General features: G+C 49.8%; 1 protein-coding gene across 7 annotated transcripts in view; it reads left to right on the forward strand.

Annotated features, from left to right (window-relative positions):
• Positions 1-23886, forward strand: part of COBL (cordon-bleu WH2 repeat protein) — a 263831-nt gene that overhangs the window by 70432 nt on the left and 169513 nt on the right. Inside the window, exons 1-2 of one of the 7 annotated variants that reach the window (XM_048213127.2) lie at positions 3193-4508; positions 6751-6883. The exons of the other annotated variants lie outside the window; for them this stretch is intronic. Of the exons in view, the coding sequence (XP_048069084.2) occupies positions 4379-4508; positions 6751-6883 (263 nt within the window). The 5' untranslated portion in view covers positions 3193-4378. Of the gene's footprint in view, positions 1-3192; positions 4509-6750; positions 6884-23886 lie in introns of those variants that run through there. 7 annotated transcript variants of the gene reach the window in all.

Raw genomic sequence — 23886 nt, forward strand, 5'->3', positions numbered from 1 at the left:
TCGCTCCTGGCACCCTGTGAGCTCTGGCTGCTTCCTGTTGGCCTGACACCCCCTCATGGAGCTCACTGGTGCCTCCCTCTAGCTGGGCCCCCCCATCCCCTTGAATTAGTCCATGCGGAGATGTAAATGTTGGTGTCAGACAAGGCCTCCTGGACAGGAGGCACCTGGAAAAGACCCTGGGCTCAGAGTCCAGGAGCAGGATCAGGGTGCAGCCCCCTCCCCAGCTTGTACCTGGGGCAGGGAGTGCTTGCTGTCAGCGCAGGCTGCAAGGGTGTTAACTCTGTGTGTGTCTGGCATGAAATCCAATCACAAGTATTTACAAAACATAGCAGCTTAGGTCCTGGAAAGGTTTCTAGCTGTGTTCAGATGCCCAATTGACTTTTTGTTTGTTTGTGGATCTTAGAACCTTAAGGTCATAAAATTAAATAGCAACAAGTAGGTGACCCTGAGACATCACCGAGTCATTTTATGAGTGAGGAATTGGAGGTGCAGGGGGGTCAGTGCCCAGCCCAGATTCATACATGCCCTGGTTAGAAAGTTCTGGAACTGTCTGGCACCTGCTTTACACTATTCAACATGGAGGTGAATTCAGTCAGGACAGCCTGTTGGATCCTGTGTGAGGGAGTTAGTCCCTGAAGAACCACAGGACATTACAGGATAGAATGCGGACCATGAGGCTTCTAGGTGCTGTTATCTTTCTAGAAACGTGTGGAATGAGGAAATATTTTTATCTGGCAGCGGGACTGCCTGAGTACTAAGCCTGTAACTTTCTCTGCTTCTTAGTTTGTCAGGTATGCAGACTTGCATTTCATAAAACTTCTCTTAATTGCATATTTGTTTTTATGCAGTATTATTACTGTTTTTTAAAATAGGAGATTAGCTTATTTCTCTGCCTCCTGGAGCAGGAGCCAGTTACTTAAAATGGAAATCAGAAGTTAGGGCAATAACACTGCGAGTGTGAGCTGCGTGTTTCTTGCTGGAATGCGCAGTGAGCACAAGGGCTTCAAGCAGGCACTTTGCTGTGCGGAGCTCCACGGGCCTGAGCGTTGATGTCATTCGTTCTCACCAGCATTGGGTTCATTTAGGTTCTAATGAGTCCAGACACGCAATTGCCCTGGATAATGTGTGCAGCGTATTATTAGCTTGCACATGAAAACATGGTGAGTACCAATTAGTGAAATAATTTTCTAAACTTTGCACGTAGCGTATGTGCTTTTGTTATTGAATGGACGTGTTAAGAATTCACTGAAGCATTTTAAGTGCTCATTCGCCGCCGTGTTTGGTTATCTGTGATTATTCCTGAAAGACGAGAGGTGTTGAGAGGCTTATGTACTAGCGGAGGCGTGGACATTCACTTGCTCAGTCCTGTGTCTGTTTGCTGGGCAGCCGGAATACCAGGCAGACATTTATCGGGCACTTTTCTGGGGCAGAGACACACTCAGCCCCTCCTCTCTGGAAGGGGTGGGCAGCAAGCCTTCTTCTCCTGAGCCAATAGTCCTGATCCTCTGGGATAAGGCAGTGGTGTGATGGTAAATGGCTACCGGCAAGCTCTCTGAAGAAATGGTAGCTTTATTACAAACTCTATTTATATAAAGGATGAATAGTGCTGCCTCATAATGTAAATCGCATGAAGCCAGATGATGATCAAGGATGCTTTTGTTAACTCGTGATCTGTGGACACTCTGAGGTGGCCTCAGTGGCAGGTGCAGATCGGGGTGAATGTGGGTGGATGTTTCACTTACCACAAGGAAGACAACAGTACAACGGGGGACGTTGGAACGCTCCACTTCCCTCCGCAATGTGAGACCTCCTTGCTGAGCAGACAGGAGTGTGTGAACGCTCCCGTTTCCTGGCTATTTTATGCTGCTCACAAGGCAGCGGCTACAGATAAGACATCCCTTTAAGTTTGGTGTGCATTGTGAAAATGGCCTCCATCACTCCCTCACGTCAAGACCAGGGATTGGCAAACTGAGGCCCGTTTGGGTACAGCCTGTAATTGAAGGATGGTTTTCAAATTTTCTGGTTAGTTTATTTAAAAAAAAAATCAAAAGGAAAGTAATATTTTGTGACCTACGAAAAGTATATGAAATGCCAAGTTCAGTATCTATAAATGAGATTTAAAAAAAGATTTTATTTATTTATTATTTATTTGAGAGAGCTTGACAGCAAGAGATATCGCAGAGGGAGAGGGAGAAGCAGACTCCACACTGAGAAGGGAGGCCGATGCGGGGCTTGATCCCAGGACCCTGAGATCATGACCTGAGCTGAAGGCAGACACTTCACCAACTGAGCCACCCAGGCACCCCTCTAATGTAGTTTATTTAAGCATAACTTAATGTAATTGTAATAATGAGCATGTTAATATTTCTAAGAAATGAACAGTTGGGTGCGGGTCTAGGATGTGCCTGGGTAGGGGCACCCCTAGGCGGAGGGGCGGCCGGGAGGAGGCGTGGCTCCCTCTCCCAGGGTATCCCCGTGGAAGGAGGATTTCCCAAGCTGGATCTTTAGGGATGAGGCAGAGAGGCGGGGGAATGAAGGTGTGCATTCACTGTAGAGGAAAGGGCAGATTTCAGGGTGGGAGTGAGCTACCGTAGCACAAAATTGGGGTGCTGGCCTGGAGCATGGTGGCTAAGGGAACCTGGGGGCTGTTGGATACACTCAGAACTGACATGTTAGTAGAAAACACAAAAAAAGGTGGTGGCTGGTGTATATTCTACACCAGCATTTTTTTTTCCTTTGCTGTAACTTAAGAAAAGGTACAGCATTCCTGTTTGTAAAGAGATGTGGTGAATGTAGCTAGGAATCGGCGGTGCGCCCTGACCCCTCTCTCTGTCCCAGTGATGCTCCCAGTGACAAAGGGGCATGCTTGATGGATTCTCACCAGCTGGCCACCTGCCAGGTTCCAGGATCCACTTTGTCCTGCTCTCATGAAAATTACAAGAAAAGGAGATTTTTCCGGGCACCTGGGTGGCACAGCGGTTGAGCGTCTGCCTTCGGCTCAGGGCGTGATCCCGGCGTTCTGGGATCGAGCCCCACATCAGGCTCTTCCGCTATGAGCCTGCTTCTTCCTCTCCCACTCCCTCTGCTTGTGTTCCCTCTCTCGCTGGCTGTCTCTATCTCTGTCGAATAAATAAATAAAATATTTAAAAAAAAAAAAAAAAAAAGGAGATCCCCCCCGCCCCAAGGATAAGAAAAGCTTCTGGAAAGCTGAGTTGGACAGATATGCTTTGATCAGAGCTGGCAGGCAGAGAATCACTCTGGGATGGGTTACTGCTGGTCTGCCCCTGGATGCTGCTCTGAAACTCTGAAAGGGGGCTTTTACAGGGAAAATGAGAAACCTGGCCCCCTCTCGTGAGCGTGGCTTTCCTTCAAAGTTTCGTTTGATCCAGCAGTGGTGGGTGACCAAACTGACCCCAGTAAAACCACACCGGAACTCTGAGGGCCACAATGCAGCCAAGATTCTCAACTGTGTAGACGTCACCATTGGGGAAAGTCTGCCCACCAACCTGGGCGGGGAAAAGGGCCCGGAGTCCTCCTTGGGCCACAGTCCCCACTCAGCTTGGTCAGATTCGGTGTGGGTGGCATTTCCTTCTCCTGCTTCATTCCCTTGTGGTGCTGAAGGGGACTGCCGTGGTCCCTCCACACCTGAGGTGTCAACAAAGCCACCTGTGACATCAGCCATCTTTCCCTGAGCTGCGTCTCCAGGTCTCAGCTGCCCACCTGTCTTTCAAACAGAAGATGAACCTGGAAGCTTCAAGGACTCACATCCTTCTTGGGGACTGGGTCGTTATCTAAAACACCATGTAAATATTGCTCTGTAACGCCCCAAATAATGCTCTTCCCTAACACACCTGTTGTTCTCATTACTAACCTGCTACTGGTCCTCAAGTCGTACTGTTCCTAGACTAGCCCCCTTGAAAGTATTTTTTCTAGGTGTCCTAGAATGGGGAAAAAATGACAATACTATCTTTTTTAGTAATACCACATTTACGATTTCAAAAGCTAGCGGCCACACTCTGCAGAGGATAGCCTAATTTCAGGTTATAGCCTCTTCTCTTTTCGAAGATCAAAAAAAAAGAATCGGTGAAGAGACTTTATGGATCTCCACCCAGTTTATGTGTGGAATTGAGCAGAGCCTACAAGTAAATTCGGCTGCTAGTCTTAGATGAATGTATTTTTCAACGTTATCAGACTTGCATTTTTAAATGGTTTTCATGTATTCGTGTAACTCTGAGCACACTGACTGAACGATGTGCCAGGCATTTTGCTTCATCGCTTGTGTTTTGATTTGAAAAAGCAGACGGCCAGGCACGGAGGCTGTCAGAACGGCAAGGAAGGGGCTCCCCCGGGGCCTTGCTCTGAGCAGCCAGGGGCAAGCATGGGTAAGGCTCGAGGCAAACTGTGCAGACCGGACCCCACGTGGGCAGCGCCGTCCTGCACGTTCAGGCTGTCAGAGCGAGCCCGTGGCCAGCTGAGCCCACGCTGCCCTGCGGATGGAAGACAGACAGGTAGGTGGGGAGCTGAAAAAGCAAGCTTCTGGCGCCTGTGAACATGGCTTGTGTTCTGAGCACAGCCTCCCTCAGCACTGTCCGTGCGCCCCTCTCCTGGGAGTAGCATTCCTCTGCCAGGCATGGCCCCATGGACAGGCTCACCCCAGGCGGCCTGAGCGTGGACACTAAGCAGCAGGAGTGTAAGCTGCCAGCCCTGAGCTGTTGTATTTGCAGGGGACGAATCCCTGAGCTCTTTCAAAGCCCTGTTCACCAGGAGGGAAGCAGGAGGAATGCTCTGCACCCCCAGCCTGCTGCCCCCCACCCCAACTTCCCACCGAGACTGTCTGGGTATTTTTTTTTTTTTTTTAAGATTTATTTATTGAGAGAGAGAGAGAGAGCACACAAGCAGGAGGGACAGAGGGAGAGGGAAAGAGAATCTCAAGCAGGTTCTATGCTGAGCAGGGAGCCTGACGTGGGGATTAATCTCAGGACCCTGAGATCATGACCTGAGCTGAAACCAAGAGTCGGACGCTTAACTGACTGCGCCCCCCCAGGCGCCCCAGCAGACCGGCTTTGCATCCAGATTCTGGGGGCTCCATCGGCTGCAAGAACTGGTTGTTTCATCTCCTGCATGGCTCCTGAGACCTCTGGCTTCTCAGCCTGGCATGTCCTCTGACTGCCCCACGGCTGACTCCCCCAGATGCCCTGTCACTTGTGAGCATAAGTGGCTTCGTCACTTTGAGATCTGACCCCCACCTGCTCCTCATCTGTCCAGGAGGGTCATTCCCACCAGGTCTCCGTGAAAGGCCTGGGGCTGGTTCCCTTTGACTCTCCATGAGGGGCAGCTTGCCCATGGAAGGCGGAGGCTAGGCCTGCGGGGAGTGGGGTTCCTGTCAAGGGAGATAGAGGAGTTTCTGCTCAGTTTTGCTTGTGAAGCTTAGGGAGTGAATGGATTTTTTTGTTCAGCCAAACTGAAGCGGTCTGACTTTGGGGGAAGTAAGTAGAATGTAGACTGTAAGGCCAAGTGAGGCTGGAAGGAGGATGGTGGGACTGGGTGGGGGATGGGGAATGCAGGTAAGGCTGGGAGGGGGATGGTGGGACTGGGTGGGGGATGGGGAATGCAGGTAAGGCTGGGAGGGGGATGGTGGGACTGGGTGGGGGATGGGGAATGCAGGTAAGGCTGGGAGGGGGATGGTGGGGCCTGGTGGGGGGCTGGTGGCCAGAAAGAACGCAGAGCGGGGGGAGGCCCACCTGCCCCTTCACTTTCTCTGGCTGTTGAGGCTAGACCTCTAGGGCCTTCTGTGTTGGGCCACATCCACATCTGACCTACTATTGTGCTCATACGTTCTTTCTCTTAAAGAGCGACCCAGACTGCAGGGCCCATCCCACCCCAGCTCTGCGCCTGGCGGGGGGTGAGGGGTACAGGAGTCCTGCGGGGGCTGCTACCCCCCCACCACCAGCAACCAGATAAAAAAGCTGCGGTAGGTGCCAGCTAAAGGCAGGGCCCAAGGTGGGGACCTTTGCAGGTAAGAAGAGAGTGGAGGGCAACCGGGCTTGTCTACTGACATGAGGGAGGACTTCTCCTCTCCCTCCCTCCCTGTCCCTCCCCTTCCCTTTCTCCAGGGTTAAAGACCCAGGAGGCCAGCTGTTCCACACAGGCCTCCTATCCCATGAGCTGCTCCCTGCATGGATTAGAGACCCAAGTCATGGCCTTGGCTAACCAGCACGTTGTTTTCCCCTGTTCCTCCAGTCAGCATTCCCTGTTTGCACTCTCAATACTGTGACATTTGGGAAGTGGGCTTGGCTGGGCTCCTCAGCTCTGTGCCCTGGGCAGATGGGGGCAGTTCGGGAGGACCTGCTCCAGCAGAGCCGTGGAAGCACCCAGCTCCGATTTCGCCAGTCCAGGGATCCGCTGTGGGGCCCAGGCCCTATTTTGAGACACAGCTCCCGAGGAGGTTAGCCAGTGTCATATTTTCAAAGGAGAATTCAAGGCACCCAGCGCCCAGCTCTTGGGCCAGAAAACACCCATATCGACACAGACTGACCCTTGGCCTCTATTTCTGCGAGTGTTCTCATGCCTTCATTCCTCTCTGCTATTTTTGCTGAAGGTGTCTTTGGTAATAGATTAATGTCAGCCTAAATAAAGTGCCATTTCCATGTATTTTAGGCAGTAAAAGTTCTGTTTGTTAATGGGCAGAGATAAGATCGCAAGGTGATTACGGTCGGAAGCAGTGAATACGTGTTTTTGCTGTTTTTATAGCATTTCTGAGTGTGTCTGCTCTCAGGAGCACGCCCATTTTAACGAAGTCGGGAAAACCCAGGCCCAGAAATCAGACCTTCCCTAGCAGACATCAAGCGACTGGGTATCGCCTGGAAGGGCCTTTCTCTGAACTGTGAGTTTGTGAGTTTGTGTCCTTGGGGGAAGGGAGTCAGGTTCATTTCCCTGAGAAATGCTCAGAGCTCCGTTCTCTTCTAATCAGTTACTGGCTCTGTGGAAACCTGGCTGGTCAGATTCCCCTGCTCTTCAGTTATTTACAGAAGTAAATAGAAACAGGACCGGCTTATCAGCAGGCAGCAGGGTGCCTTTCAGACTGTGTGGCATCCTTTCTAAATTCTTGTTCTGCCGTTTTTATCTTCGAATTCCCATTCGGTTTCATTCTTTTTTTTTTTCACTCTTTGCGAGAAGGAACTTAATACAGTCCTAGTCCTTTTTTTTCCCCCTGAAGGAAAGAAACAACAACAAAAAACACTCCTGTGCATTTTGTTGAAAGCAAACCCATAGCCCTGTGCTTTCCTCGTGTCCCGGGTTTGGCATCTCTCGTGTGTGTGACAGGAGGCTTGTTGATATTTTTTGCCCCTTGCCAGTTCCGTTAGTGAATCAGGAGGAAAGCTGTAGGATTTGCCATAGGCCTCTTGAGCCAAAAGTCAATGCTAACAGGCCAGTGTGGTTTCTTGGGGGGTGATGTGAAACCAAGGATTTTCTGTCATTTCAGATAAGTAGCCCCAAAATGTGCTTAAACCAGAAAAATAAAAAACCCTCACTTTAATGAATGCTTGCCAACTTTCATTCTGGCATATTCCAGAACTTAATTGCTGTCTGTATTTATTTTCCCTGATGCCTCTTCTATAATAGAGGTGCCAGCCATTTCCATAGTGATGTGTAGAAATATATTCTTGGTCATTTCCATAATTTTCTATTCTTTAATGTCTTGATTGGTGGACTCACACACAGGTTCCCTGGTGGTTCTGTGGAATATGCTTACTAATGGCCACATGGCCCAGGAAGAAATTTGCCAGTGTTGAGGAGAACGTCCTAAAAATTTCTGATTGTTCCTTTCTTCAGGAATATGAATGGGCCATGCCGCCAGCTCTCAGTTTCGGGGTGCGCGGGGGGCGCTGGTCTTCTGCGTGGCTCAGCTCTCCTGGTGCTCAACATGACTGCTGACCCAGCTCCCCCAGAACCACAGCCGGGAAGCTCCGGGGAAATTCCAGAGTCTTCCCTCCCCTCTTAGTCTTCCAGAGAAGGAGGAAAGGGAGAACACAGATCTGTGCTCTTCCCTGCTAGTCTCTCTTCTTATCTTTTTTGGGCCATTTCCATTTCTGACCATTCTGGAATGGTGGTGAGATGGAGAAGAACAGAGCACTTACGGAATGAGTGTTGAGTCTTTGCTGTTTCTCCCATCCGGGAATACGTGTCAGGCAGGTCCCATAGACTTCAGTTCTTGTCAGCCACCTGGGTGGTCTCATTTCTCAGGTGTTGAGGAACAAGTTCAAGTTCACTTCCATATCCAGCTGAAGCCCCTGCCTTCCCACTCAGCCTCCACACTGGAGCCTCCCTACGGACCCCTGTTGGGGAGGCTGCTGCGTCCAGTCTGCTCTTGGGTTCCTCCCCGGGGGACTCCCCAGGGGCTGCTTCTGTGGCCTGGGTGGGGATGCTGACAGTAAGGGAAGGAGCCAGCACTTGTCCTTTGTGGGTGCTTCCTGTCCTTTCTGTCCCTGGTGCAGCAGGTGCCCCCACACTGGGTCCTCTTGTGGGGTTCCTGACTCATGTGCACCCACAGGTCAGTCTGGCCCCTGCCCGGGCCCCGCTCCGACCCCAGGGACGAGGTTCAGGTTCCTTCGAAGGTCTCTTGAGTCTGCTGAGGTCTGCAGTGTTCTCCTGCCTTAGGAACTCAACGTTTTTGATCGTCAACCAGTGGGCCTATAGGGTGCCCACTGCTGACCCTCTCTGTCACCCAGCTAACATGGGCAGTCCCAGCGAGCCTCCCTCCGAAACTAGTTAGGCAGGAAACGCATCAGTTTCTGTTCCTGAACTTCCATCAGCCCCAGGGGCCCACGTCATGTGTCCTGCAGTACTGCCTCCAGTTCAGCCCATTCCTGATATGGTTCTGCAGGAGGTCCCCGGCTGATGGGGCGAGGACAGAGAAGCACCAGGGACAGGGCACTATGATGTCCCCACTAGCCTGACATACTGGCCACAGAGACCTCTCGTCTTCTCCTTACTGTGCTAGAGAAGGGGTGGGCAGCAGGTAGGGATCCCTCCAGGCAAAGACTTGCTGGGACACTTCTAGCATTGAGAGCATGGGATTCTCAGCTTTGTGTCTTCACAGATGTGTGAGAATAGGCTGGTCACATTCCCCACTGTGTCACGGTCATTGCTAGCTGAGGGCTCAGATGACAGGCACTGTCTGTGGATCCAAGAAGAGTGAGATCACTTAACCTTGACATGATCCCGTGGAGAAGGCATGGGTATTATCCCCATTGCACGGAGGAGGAAGTGGAGGCTGCACGCGGTTGATGGAATTGTGCAGGGTCTTTGCTGCTTGGCGGTGGTGGCTGAGATGTGATGAAGGGTTCACAGATGGATTGACAGTGGAAGGTGGAAGAGAGGGGAGAGAGTCCCTCCTGTGTGCAGAGTGCCAAGGTTCTGGTCACTGTAGCTGGGAGATGTGGGGCAAGGCAGAAACAGCATTGGGATAGAGCATCTCAGGAAGGCAAGTTTGGGATTAGCGCAGTGGGCAATGGGGAGCACGGTGGTTGGATGGAGTTGTCCTTGAGGATGAGTCTTCCAGGCCTGTGGAGATGGAGACTCAGAAGGGGGTGTGGCAGGAGACAAAGGAGAGTCTGTGAGAGTCTGCTGTAATGGTCCAGCAGAGAGAAGACCATAGCCTGAGTACAGGTGGGGCAGGGAGGGTGGGAAGGAGGAGATGGGGTGGAGCCTGGCAGAACTAACTTGGCACAGACATTGGAGGAGGGGAAGAGGAGGGGGAAGCAGAGAGGGAAGGGGAGTAGGAGGAGATGAAGGCCAGTTGAAAGCCTTCGGGAATAGTGGAGCCCCCTACTGAAAGGAGAGGCAGCAAGCAGCTTTACACAGAGGAGCTCTTCGTTGGGCTTGTAATGGCCTATAAGCCAGCGGACTTACACGGTCTCTGGGGTTGTGGGAGGGAGGTGGTGGCCGGTGCGGGTGTGGCCTCTGTGCAGTGAAGCTGTCATCTAACCAGGGGACAGCTGGGGGGCAGCACAACCCATGCCTCCTACAGGGAGCTGAAGGAGCTTGACCAGATCTCTGGAGGCTGCCAGCCAAGGAAACGGGTAGCTCAGGTGACACAGAGCAGACTGCAGGGATCCAAGGGGGAAAGGTGTTGTCCTGGCCACCAGATCCCCTCATCCTCGGGCCCTCTGTGCCTTCACTGGGACCCCAGGACCTTGGCTCTGTTGAGAACCGGAGCACGCCGGGCTCCTAGGCATGTCTGCCTGCACACATTATCTGTTGGCAGCATTGTTTGTAATCCTGGGACAGTGGTATTTGGTAGAAACCAAATATGGGTTTCGAGCTTGAAAAACTATACTGCTGCAAGACTGGCTGCCAGAAAACAATGAGTGTCTTGTCACATGGTTATTTTGGAGGGAAGAAAAGAAAAATAAACACTCTTCAAGAAAAGAAGGTGCTAAATTGTGCCTTTAGACGGCAGGAATTGCTTTCTACAAGTTCAGCAAATGCTTGGTTGCACGAGGTGGGCAGCAACGTGAAAGGTCGAACTCGGCTCTTGAAGAATAATCAGATTTTTCTCCCCCCAGTGAACTCCTGTGTTGCCCAGTCTGAGAAGGTGGGGTGCACTTTGTAAGAAAGAAGCAGGTTGCCGCCAGGCATCCTCTTTAGGGAGGAGGAGTAGCTCCTCCGTTTAACATTTTATTTTCCAAGGTTAAAATGTCTGTGACTTTGACCAAGTAAACGAAGGCATCTTGTGAGTTTGGTCGCTGGTGGTGCACGCAGCAGGGAGCGTCTCAGCGAGTGCAGTCACCCGTGTGCAGGCTGGCGTGGGAGGAAGCCCTGCATCGGGTGGCACCTTTATTAATAAATCACTAAGCTGGGTCTGATCAGAGGCCTCTGCTTGTTCTCCCTGCATTGCTTCCCCTCTGCCCTCCCAACCCAGGGAAGTTCCTTCATGTCCTGGGACTGCCTTGGCCCAGCCTACAGACCCCTCTACTCTCCTTGTAGGGGGACAAAGCCAGCTGCTCCAGGCGGGGGCAGGGAACGGCTTGGGATGTGTGCAAACATCGGGTGGTTTGGCAATCAGTAAGTCTTCTCTGATCTATTTCATTTCATTTGGTAAGAATGTTCCAACCTCAGGAAAGGAGCACTGCCTATTATTTGGAAAGAGAGATCCTTTTGCTGTACCGTTCGACAATGCAGTAACTCTTGTTTTATCTGATAGCTGGAGCAGGGGCCATTGTGCTCAGCTTCATGGTGGAGCATTTGCCGATGGTTAAACGATCCACACTTACAGACTTTCTTAACTGCCCAGGAGTTGGGTAATGCAGTGGGACCCAGCTCTCCTGTGTTCCTCTTTGAACATTTACTTGATGTGTGCACAGATACCAGCGTTCCCACCTCTGCAGGCCCGAGTGTAGAGTTTGGTGAGTGTTATGGATATCTTTTGTCATTATGTCTCTGAGAATCCTATCAAGAAAGCTAATCTTTTCATGTTGAATTACTGAAAGCTTCCCCAAACCTGGGTCAAAGCAGTGTTATAATGTTGTGAGTAGGGTTTCTCAGTCGGTTTTGAATGCATTTGTTGCATAAATGAGCCTTTTGGGGGAACCTTAAGGGCGCTTCTAGTCTACCCTCATAGCAACAGGAGGCTGGCTTTTGGGAGGTTTTTTTGTCCCCAACAATAAACCTGCTAATAACAAAAAATATATATACTTGTAACAGCTACCAGTCCTTGAGCACTGCCTACATAGCAGAGCAGCACGAGAAACATTTAATTATTACATTAACTGCATCAGATGAAGGTTGAAAGTGCTCTCTGGTCAGCTCTAGGCAGAGTGAGGCTTACAAGTGACAGTAACCTGCCCACACGAGGTCGCTTGATGGAACTCACACAGTTTGGCAATATCTTTGCTAGATCTGAACTTAACGTCTTTCTGGCTGCAGAGAGTGTCACGGGGGCTGGTAGATACTTCACAGCTGTAAAACTGTGTTCTGGGGCAGACTTCTGAAATATTGCCCCAAAATGAGGTGTTTTCCTGGAGACAGCCATTGCCCCCTGGTTTACTGGAACGGTGTGGCATTACTGTCTTCATTTGTAAGCTGCAGCTTAGAGGTGGCCTCTTACTTTGAGAGTTTCATAAATATATGTCTTTCAGCCCGTATTACTGATCTGCATCTCCTGGTGAATGTTCCTCTTGTGTTAGGTTTTATTTTGAAAGACAGAGCTGGTAGGGAAAAGCATCTGGGGGAACTTCATCATTTTTCCTTTATTAGAAGGAATTGTTGTCTTAGAGGGAACGTTGCCTTGATCCTGGGACGTGCCCAACTGTGAGGAAAAATATCACAGGGGTTCTAACCCGGGGTCCCCAATCACTCCCGGTGGTCTGTGGAGCTCGTGTGCACGTGAAGGTGCATCTTGCCTGGAGGGAGGGCGAATAGCCCTCATCAGATCCTCTAAGGAATCCCCGACCCTGGAGGCATTGAGAATCCTGAGGGCTGACCCGGGGGCTGTCCCAGCTCTAGACATCAGCCCCGGACAGGTCCTTCCCTTTCGCCTTGACTCTGCTATTTCTCTGTTCCCTGAGGGTGCTGAACATGGTACCTGTGATTTGTGGGATCCATAAGGAACCTGAAGCCCCGAATGAAATTCTTGGAGGCTCTATCTCTACTTAGAAACAAGACTTGTCCAGACCCCACATCGCGGCAGACGGCCTTTGTCTACGACTATGCCAGAAACTTCACCAAAGGGTTGCTTCCTGACCTTCCCCTCTCATCAGGGCTGCTCCCGCAGGGTGCCAATGTTCTAGCACAGGGCATAGCATCTAGACATCTCAGCATCAACCTGCCAGATATCCCTGGGGGTTTGCTTTCAGGAAATAACAGAGGGGCAGCAGCGCCTCATGGCCTGAGTAGCCTCTAAGATTCACCTGGCATTCCAGTATTTCCAGCGGTGGGGCCCTGAGGAAGTTACTCACCCTGCGGCATCCTCAGTCATCCCGTATGTGAAATAGGGAGGATCTACCTGCCATGTGAGGTTGCTGTGAGAAGCAAGCACACACAGAGTACTTGGCTGGCTCATAAGTGTTCAGAAACTGGGAGCTAAAAACTGGCTGAATATTGTCCTTAGAGCCATGAAAGCCAGTTCCTGACTATTGGGTGGTTGGGGGCTCCCTAACCAGCCTTGGGTGCCTGTGTGCTGTCCTCTGGGCACCTGGATATTTACCTTGTCTTTGTTTTTGGCAAACTTGGCCAATGGCATGACAGCTGAATCCCAGCAGCGAGAACTCACTCACTCATATAGCCAGTAGCTGCTGGGTGATTATGTTTGCTGATGAGCAGGAAAGTCTTGACCCCTGTTCCCTTGGAGTGTCTAGATTCATGGCTGGTCCTTAACAGCCCAACAAAGACCTGTGAGTGCAGATTGGGAGAAGCACTAGAGAAGGAACCAGCAAGACCCAGCTGGAGAATAATGGGGCCTCGTTAGGAATTGGAGGATGGCCTTTCTGGGAGTGCATGTGTCAGTTTGAGTCATGGCAGGCGGAGAGGAGTCAAGGACAGGAAAGATCATCCCCAGCACGGAGAACAGGCTGTGAATCCTCAACAAGGGAGAGCTCGCTTATTCTAGGTATGGGGGAGGGTGTGCGGTTGGGACTTGGAGAGGGGCAGGGCTGAAGCTGGGGGGAAGGCTTGGGACTTCGAGGCCGTGCCAAGATGCCATACTTTATCATAAGACTGAAGCAAAGCCCTGAAGGGACTTGATGTAGAGTGAGCCTGAATACAGACTTTCTCAGCAGGAAGCGAGGGTGAGACGTGGGACAGAGCCTGTGGACATCAGGTGGGGACGAGGGGATTTTGTCTAATGATCCTACTTCTCATGGGGATTCCATCTAAGCCACTCCAGAGCCCTCTGGAATAGCCCTTTCTGAATCCCAGTTGAAAGGCAAGTCCCTTTGGTAGCAGTGTCCCTCCCTGTCCCTTGCTCTTGGCCTGGGTGGAAAGGGAGGACACACTTCCACACTCAGCACTGTTGCTATATTATTGAGAATAGTTTTGAAGACCATTTTCCCACCCTGTTTGCCTCTACGGTATTCTTCCCCCTCATTTCTAACACCCAAATTAGTTTATTCCTAGCACCGGCTATTGGGATTGGATGTCTTTCTGCCACTTTGTTCTGGAATTGTATTGTCCCTGGAAGGATAAATGGAAGGACATTGTTGCTTCCAGCAGAAGGGCCTCCGTTTGCCTGGACTCCATGTACCAAGCACTTGATATGCTTAAACTTTCATTGAATTTCTTTAGAAAATTGTATCTTGCAGAAGGGAAACTCTACCCACTAGATAAAACACATTTACAAAAGAAAACCAGTTAATTTCCTTGGTCATGCCAACCCTATTGAAGACTCTTACAGAGCATGACCCTGAAGTATAGGGTGACCTATTCTGAAATCCAAGTCTCAGGGTGTGGTTTCTGAGTGGGCAGAGTAGATGGGGAGTCACAGGGAAAGGGACTGGCGCCCAAGGAGCAGTGCCAGGGGCCTGACGGACACTGTGTGATCTGGTTGGCCACACAGGTGACACCAGCACCTCTCTGCGCAGGACGGGAAGGGAGAGAGAGAATCCTGCTTCTCTCCATAATATGAGCTCTGAGAGGAACACCTAGGTCTGGTCAGAGCTGAGCATCCATCCCTCATGAGGGTGTGTCCCAAAAGGCTCTAGAATGTTCTTGGAATCTCAGCTGTCTCTGTGACTGTGCCCCAAGGACCAGGTGATCCTCTTCTTTGTGAAGGTCTAACTCTCTTCTCGAAGATAGATAATGGCCCACCCAGTCTGAGGTCAGACGGGCTGCCAGGATTCAGGGAGTGGAGAGAAGGCTCAGGCAGGGCGGGCAATGTACACCCCTTCCTTAGAAGATGCTAGGGTGGAAGGGCCTTCTCTCCAGCCACACGATCATCTTTTGAGACTCAGTATGGCCTGGTCACTCCTGGCCATCAGTGGAGTGACGGCCGTCCCGCCTGACCCCCTCCTATTCAGCCCGTCCAGTTGGAGATGATATAAAATAGTGTGGATGAGCAACAGCAAACACCTGGTGAATCCTGGGGCTCCGGGCTGCCTACCTGTCTCAGAACTGGCAGTGTGGTGACCCATTTTATTTTTAAATATTTTATTGTATTTTATTATTTTATTGAAGTATAGTGACACACAATGTTATATTAGTTTCATTTTACAACATAGTGATTAGACAACTGTATACATTACTCAGTGCTCACCACAGTAAGTGTGGTCACCATCTGTCACCGTACGATGTTATGACAGTACTGTTGACTGTATTCCCTGTGCTCTACTTGCCATCCCTCTGACTTATTCATTTCATAACTGGAAGTGTGTACCTTTCACTCCACTTTACCTCTTTGGCCCATCCCCCACCCTCCTCCCCTCTGGCATCCACCACTTTGTTCTCTGCGTCTGTTTCTGTTTTTCTTTGTTCATTTCCTTTGTTTGTTTAGATTGCACATATAAATGAAACCATCTGATATTTGTCTTTGTCTGACTTATTTTACTTAGCCTTATACCCTCTAGATCCATCCATGTTGCAATTGGTAAGATCTTATTCTTTTTTATGGCTAAGTAATATTCTGTTGTTTGTATATATGTGTGTATATATATCGTGCATGTGTATATATACTGTGTATGTGTATATATATATTGTGTGTATACACATACACAATGTATATATAGCTTCTTTATCCATTCATCTATCAGCAGGTACTTGAATTGTTTCCATATCTTGGCTATTGTAAACAATGCTGCAGTAAACATAGGGGTGCAGATATATTTTGAATTAGTGTTTCATTTTCTTTGGGCAAACACCCAGCAGTGGAATTACTAGAGAGAGCTATGGCACTATTTTTTTTTTTTTTTTAAGTTGGAGGACAATGTTTATCTTAGAAGGGAGAGTGATGACATATGAAAAATACCACTTAGCATTAGTTGGAGAAATTCACGTAAAAATCATTCCCCAACCCCCAACCCCTTGGTACTCAATGCTGTGTCTCCCTCTGAGGTAAGGCTGTGCCACTGTCCCATGGCTTAAAACAAAGCAAAACAAAAAAACCTTCGATAAGAGGAAGACCCAATCCTACACAACCCCCACTTGCATGTTTGAAGGAGTCGCAGGGCTCTGCCCTGCAGTCAGACTGCTCCTTCTCCTTCATGTGTAAGAAGACTGCTGAAGGTGAGCCCCAGCATCATGGAGAAGGTGCTGGCACAGTGGGGCTAGGCCGAGGGGATGATGTGCTCATACTGCATGTGCTGGAGTGGCCTCACAGACACCTGAGTGCAAGAGTGTAAGTGTGTGTAGCCTAGCCGGTTGTAATAGATTTTTCAACCATACACGTCAGGCAACTTGAACTAGATGCTGTATTTGCCACCTAGTGACTACTAGTTGCCAGTAAAAATCTTTCTATTTTTAATTTTTTGATGAATCTCCATACTGTTTTCCAGAGCGGCTGCACCAATTTGCATTCCCACCAACAGTGCATGAGGGCTCCCCTTTCTCCACATCCTCTCCAACACGTATTATTTCTTTTCTTCTTGATTTTAGCCATTCTGACAGGTGTGAGATGATATCTCATTGTAGTTTTGATTTGCATTTCCCTGATGATGAGTGATGTTGAGCCTCTTTTCATGTGTCTGTTGGCCGTCTGGATGTCTTCTTTGGAATAGTATGTGTTCAGGTCCTCTGCCCAATTTTTGATGGGATTGTTTGTTTTCTTGGCATTGAGTTGTATAAATCCTTTATATATTCTGAAAATGAGCCCCTTATCGGATGTATCATTTGCAAATATCTTCTCCCATTCTGTAGGTTGCTTTTCATTTTGCTGATGGTTTCCTTTGCTGTGGAAGAGCTTTTTATTGTGATGATGTCTCAATAGTTTATTTTTGCTTTTGTTTCCCTTGCCTAAGGAGACATATCCAGAAAAAATATTCCTAAGGCCGATGTCCAAGAGATTACTGCCTGTGTTTTCTTTTAGCGGGTTCATGGTTTCAAGTTTCACATTTAGGTCTTTAATCCATTTTGAGTTTATTTTTGCATATGGTATAAGAAAGTGGTCTCTTACTCTGCTTTCCCAAACAATGATTGTGACCGCTTTTATTCAATTAAATGTATTACAGTTTTCTTAAATACCTACAAGCATGAAGCTAGGTAAGTATGCTCCTTTTACAACTGTAAAATGAAAACAGATTATACAAATCACATGAAATAAAGCACAAAAGTCACATTAACAAAGGTGTTAGTTGTTAGTCACTAATACTTCTTATGAACTTGAGTGCTAGCCAGTGTCTGTGCTCATAGCATCATTACATCGGATCATCATGGCAATCTTACAGGGTGGTTCCTGTTTTCCAGATGAGGAAACTGAGGCACAGGGCTCTGTCAGTTGCTGAGAGCATACAGCTGGTGAGCAGAAGAGCCAGGCTTTGATCTGAGGCTGTCTGCCACATACCCATGTGGCCCTCACTCTGAATCACGACCTTCCATTGGCTTTCTGTGGCGCTGACACTTGACTGAGATTGCCAGCATTCAGTCTGACATGTAAAAAGTTAGATCTTTGTAGGTCAGTTTCTTACTCTGCACATTAATCTCTTTACTTTAAGACAATGACTATCATTTACATCAATGCCATCTGCACTGTGGTTCCTTTTTTTTTTTTTTAAGATTTATTTACTTATTTGAGAGAGAGAGAGCACGGCGCAGGAGGGGCAGAGGAAGAGAGAATCTGAAGCAGACTCTGCACTGAGCGTGGAGCCTGATGCGGGGCTCAATCTCATGACCCTGAGATCACGACCTGAGCCAAAACCAAGAGTCAGAGTCTCAACCAACTGAGCCACCCAGGCGCCCCTGTGGTTGCTTCTTAATGCAGATAACAAGATCCCATGGATTGACGGACCTGTTTGATAATGCATGTGAACCCAATATGGAAAAGTAGTTAAATCAAATATTCGTATTTGCCTGTTTAACACCACATGGCTAATGGAAAGGGCAGGACCTTCTCACCACATTCTCGGGCAACAGAGAGCAAGCATGCTCAGTTCCGCAGCACTGCAGGACATTGTTCAGTCTCTGCTTTAGGCATGGTCCCAACCCCACCCAACACGGGTACTGAACGGTGTGGCAGTGAGTACAATGCAGATGATCCCGTGTGGAAGCTCCTAATTACAAAAATAAAATAAATATAAATTATATATATATATATATATATAAATGATTGCACATGTTAGAAAAAATCTTTCAGCCTTTAGGTTAAACGACTCCATTTGTAGATCTTTAGGGATTGGTAAACTCTGGTTTAAAGAAAAATGTGTTTTAGAGATGAGGTTTCTTGCCTAAAAGTTTTACTTAAGAATTCTATAATTATTTTAGAGCACTGTTTTAAAAAACTAAACAGGCACGCTCAAGCACATTGTAACTTGACGAAATGTCCATGCTGCCCAGGTGCACCTTTTTGCCGTAAATGAGCTTCGCATCTTCCCAAGTCTGTTTAGATTTCTCCATGAGTCAGAGATGCTCTTTGGGCCCAAGAGAGTATGTAAAGACGGGAGACCTGTTCTGAGCAGTACTCCTTGCCAGGTCCTGAGCCAGTCACCATACATCTGTCACCTGGTTCAGTCTGCACGGAAACTCAAGCCCAGGCCTCGTGGGCAGAGAGCCCAGAGAGTTTGCGAGCCCCACGCTACGCCCACACTTTGTGCGTCTTTAGTGCCTTCCGCCGGGAAAGCAGAGGCTTATGCAGCTAGCATTTCCGAGGCTGCTGTGAACCCAAGTGGGCAGCTCTGAAACCAGCACCATCAGGGTCATGAAATTCGATTGTTTCTGCTAGAATGCAGGGCACAAGCACTTGAGAGGCACTTGACTGGGCTCTGTCATCCTCACAGGGCACTGACTGGAGTCCTAGCCAGGTGAGTAGGGGGCTACAGGGCCCCTGCGATCTTGGGAAAGCACACATCCACGTCCACCCACTCCACACGACTTGGAGCCCTCGTCCCCATCTCTCCTAGCTTGGCCCACCAAGACCGCTGGGCAAAATGGAAATACAGTGTCCACCCTAAGACTCCAGTTGAGGCTGCTGGGTGGGCAGGGGTTATAGCTGCCCACATGCCTGTCGTCCTGGCCTGGCAGGTCCCATTGCAACTGTCTGAACACCTCACCTTCCAGGGCTTTCCATCGGGAGGGCTGGCACTCTCAGCCAGGCTCCTTTCTCTCTAGCTTCTCATGCCAGACCCACTGCATCTGCCCCCAGTTGGAGCACACGCTGTTCTAGAATGCACTCTCACTCCCCCCAGCGCGGCTCACGTAGAGCTTTCTGCCCGATTCTTTCTAACTCGGTCCCTCTCCTGTTGCTCCTGCGACCGTGTGTCTCTCCTTTGGATTTAATGGTCCGCTGCCTTGAACTGCCCTGGCTCGTGAGCTTGCCTTCCAGAGCGGTTAGGATGAGCGCGTGCGTGAGTGCACGTGTGCTTTTGTGCGTGTGCACATGTTCCTTGAGAGCAGGCACGGTCTTGCTCAGTGTGGTTCTAGGAAATGAGCAAGGCCCTCCATGATCCAGTCCACGCTTAGCCCCCTGCCTCCCTCTGACGTCCTTGCTGGGAACAGTCTCACTCTCACCCTGTCCTTGTGACCTCCGACTGACTTTCCATATCAGGGCTCGCAGGTCACGTCCGGAACCCAGCCTAAATCGAGTCCTTTGTAATCCTTGAATAGCACGGCCTGTCCTTCGTTCTTGCTGTATTTACCTGTGCTATCCCCTGGAAATACCAGTCTGCCCTTGGAGACCGTGAGCTTGCGGAGGACGACTTAGATCTGTTATCGTTGGTCTTGGAATGGTTCTGGGACATGGTGGGGCCGACCATGTTTGTTTAGTAGATGACTATCTTCTCAGGCACACTTGGCTCTGGCTCACAGGACGAGTTAAATAAGTGTGCAAAATAATGTTCCATGCCATCATCATTAACGTCCTGTTAGAAATGTGCCCCTTTCTCCGATGCTTCCTCCCAACTCCTGGAGTCACCCAGAGTGTGAAGAATGTGGAGTCGGATTCGGGAGGTCTGGGGCGAGGCCCGGAGCCTGCACATTGCCTCAGCTGCCTGGGACTCTCCTCGGACTCCCTACCCGCCTCCGGGCTGCTCCCTCCTTGGGGATGAGGCAGAGGCCTTGTCCAGCTGCCGGCAGGAGAGACCAGACTGACACTGGCAGCGAAGTGACCCTGAGAACCAAGGCGGCTCGTTTCTAACTCTCAGAATCTTTTAGGAGGAAGCCAGCTTCCTGCTTTGGAAGAATCTTGGGCCGAGTGGCAACTCCCTTCTGCCTGCGGGGAGAACAGACCCAGTTAGCCAGAGCTTTCTTCGCCGTGGATCCTAAGCGGCAGGAGTGGGGTGTGCCTGGTTTCTCTTTGAAATTCCCTTTAGGCAGATACTGTTCACCCTGCTTCCTGCCAGGGCAGCCGCTGGGAAATGCGCATCAATCAGGCAGGCATGTCACGCAGGTGAGCCGGCATCAGCATGACCATTGACTTCAGTGTCCGCTGGTCTTGGACACTGAGAAAGTGTTTGAGGAACAGGAAAAAAAAAAAACAAAAAAAAAAAACATAAAGCAGAGTTCCCTTTGGACTCTGCTCCCGGGGAAGTTCGAGTAGAGAACTGTGGGGATTTTCCCTTTGCAGCCTGCAAGCCCTGCCTGCCTTGGGCTCCTCCAGCCTGGCTGGGCGCCTGTGGGTTAGGTTTTAATTCAGCTGCTGGACTCCAGCCCTGGAATTTGCACTCACTGGGCCCAGGTGGTGCCAGACGAGCAACCCAGGGCGTCCTAGATGGCCTCGTGTTGAGGGCGCAGAGCTCAGCGTTCTGCTGAGTGTAGGCGAGCTCTGGGAAGAAAACGCCGGCTGGTGGCGTCCCCACTGACGCGGGAGCTAGCAAGCACTGCCCTGAAATTTAGACAGGAACTATGTGATGGTTTGAAGTGAAAACCGTCTGGCATTCTGACTAATGACCTTTGCAATGCCAGAGATGTTTTTGTACATATGATTTTGTTTTACAGTTTCTGCTGGGGCACACCCAGTCTTGTACCTGGAGGGAGCCCCGGGGCGGGTGGTTCACACTCAGTGACTCAGTCCCTGAGGCACGGGGGACCAGCCCTGCTTCTCCTGACGGTGTGAAGGAAGGCAGGGTCCCCAGGTGGGTCACCCGCCCAGGGTGTGCCCAGGAGGGGCCCTGCCCTTTTACCTGCCCATGTGCTCCTTAGTGTCCGGTAGGCCCGACTCCATGGCACCTGCACGGACCTTTCCGGAAGGGAGCCACCAGCCTGGCAGTGCGATGACTTTTGAGGACTGAGTGAAGATGACCGGGTCCGTGGGGACAGCAGCAGTCCTTCCCAGGTGGAGGAAGCCGGTGGCGCTGTGACCGGGTTACGTGGGGACAGTGCTCACTTTCAGAGGAGCTTGGGGTGTCTGTCCGCCTGGGCAGCTTCTGCTCTCAAACTGGCACACAGTCACGTCCTCGAAAAGACAAGCCAGAACCCAGGTACTGTGGGTGCCCCTTGGGTGGAGGAGGATTCCAGAGGGAGGCAGAGGCGACCCTGTCACTGCCCCTCATGCACAGCGAAGCTTAATCCAGCAACCTGCCCCCACCGTGTGGCCCTCCCCTGGGGGATGCAACCTTATCCATACCCTTTGCTCTGAGGGGCCCTGGGCCTCCCTCCACGGTTGGCAGGTTGTGCATTCGCCTTCTCTTCCCCCAGCATGCTCAGCAAGAGAAACTCCTTCTGTGCCGGGGAGCAAGGGGTGGGGGCTGAGGGGTCCCCAGGAAGGAGCCCGGTGGGGGACAGAAGACAGCCCTGACAGTAAGACTGCCTTACACGCTGTAACTGTAAAACTACCAGGATGAACGTCTAATCTTATTAGGATGAAATTACTGTGATTCAGCTGTGATCGAACACACATAACACGAAACTGACTCTGCTAACCATTTCTCAGCGTGTGGTCGGTAGTGTTCGTGTATTCACTTTGTCCTGCAGCTTGTCGCCCAGACGCTTCAACTTGCAAAACTGAAACTCTGCTTGACAAAATCTCTGTTAAACCCGTTATACAAAACCTCTCCTTCCCACCCGCCCCCCAGCCCCTGGTGCCCTCCATTCCACGGTCGGTCCCTCTGAGTCTGGCTGCTGTAGGAACCTCACGTAAGGGGCATCACACTGTATTTGTCTTTTTGTCTCTGGCTGTCCTCGAGTTTCCTCCGTGTCGTAGCGTGCCTCAGAATTTGTTTCCTTTTTAAGGCTGGAGAATATTCCAGAATGTGTACTTACCACATTTTGCTTATTCATCAGTGATGGGTGCTTAGGTCGCTTCTGCCTTTTGACTGTTGTCAATAATGCTGCCGTGAACCTGGGGAGATCTTTTCAAGTCTCTGCTTTCAGTTCTTTGGGGTAGAGACAGACGTGTATTGTTTTATTGGGCTTGGCTTGTTGCACTGAACAGATGCTGCATTTTTTATCACTGTTCGGTGTGTGGCAGCCCGGCATCGAGAAGTCTATCGGTGCCATTTTTCCGACAGCATCTGCTCACACTGTGTCCCTGTGTCACATCTTGGTAATTCTCACAATATTTATAATTTCTCATTATTATTATATTTGTCCGGGTGATCTGTGATCAGTGATCTTCGGCGTTGCTTTTGTAATTGTTTGGGGCGCCACAAACTGTGCCCGTAGAAGACGGTGAACTTCATTGATAAATGTGGTGTGTGTTCTAACTGCTTCACAGACCACTGTCCCTCGTCTCTCTCCCTCTCCTGGGGCGCCCCTATTCCCCGAGACAAAACAGTGTTGAAATGAGGCCAGTTAATAACCCTACAATGGCTTCTATGTGTTCAAGTGAAAGGAGGAGCCACATGTCTCTCAATTTTCACCAAAAGCTAGAAATCATTAACCTCAGTGAGGAAGGCATGTCGAAAGCCAAGACAGGCTGAAAGCAAGAGCTCTTGTGACAACCAGTGAGCCAAGTTGTGAACACAGAGGAACAGTTCTTGAAGGAAATTCAGAGCGCTATTCCAGCGAACACACAAAAGATAAGAAAGCAAAACAGCCTTATTGCTGATATGGAGGAAGTTTTAAAGGTCTCAAAAGAAGATCAAAGCAGCGACAACATTCCCTTAAGCCAAAGCCCAATCCAGAGCAAGGCCCTGACTCTTCAGTTCTATGAAAGCTGACAGGTGGGGAAGCTGCAGACGAAAAAGTCTGAGGTTAGCAGAGGTTGGTTCGTGAGGTTTAAGGAAAGAAGCATCTCAAGATGGAGCAGCAGGGGCTGGTGGAGAAGCTGCAACAAGTCAACCAGAAGATCTGGCAGAGGGAATTAGTGGAGGTGCTAAATGGATTTCCAGTGTAGATGAAATAGCCCTCTATTGGAGACTGATGCCATCTAGGACTCCATAGCTAGAGAAAAGTCAGTGTCTGGCTTCAAAGGACCAGCTGATTCTCTGGTTAGGGGCTAATACAGCTGGTGACGTGAAGTTGAAGCCGGTGCTCATTTGCTGTTCCAAAAATCCTAAGGCCCTTAAAATTTGTGCTGAGTCCACTCTACCTGCACTCTATAAATAGAATCATAAAGCCTGGCTGATGGCACGTCTGTTTACAACATGTTTTACTGGATCTTTTAACCCCACTACTGAGACCTGCAGAAAAAAGGGTTCCTTTCAAAATATGACTGCTCGTTGGCAATGCACCTGCTTTCCCGAGAGCTCTGATGGAGACATACGATGAAATTAATGTTGTTCTCATGCCTGCTACACAACATCCATTCCATACCCCATGGATCAAGCAGTAATTTTGACTTTCAAGTGTTATTATTTAAGAAATACATTC

This window comes from Ursus arctos, unplaced genomic scaffold, assembly GCF_023065955.2.
Source record: "Ursus arctos isolate Adak ecotype North America unplaced genomic scaffold, UrsArc2.0 scaffold_3, whole genome shotgun sequence".
Taxonomy (NCBI): domain Eukaryota; kingdom Metazoa; phylum Chordata; class Mammalia; order Carnivora; family Ursidae; genus Ursus; species Ursus arctos.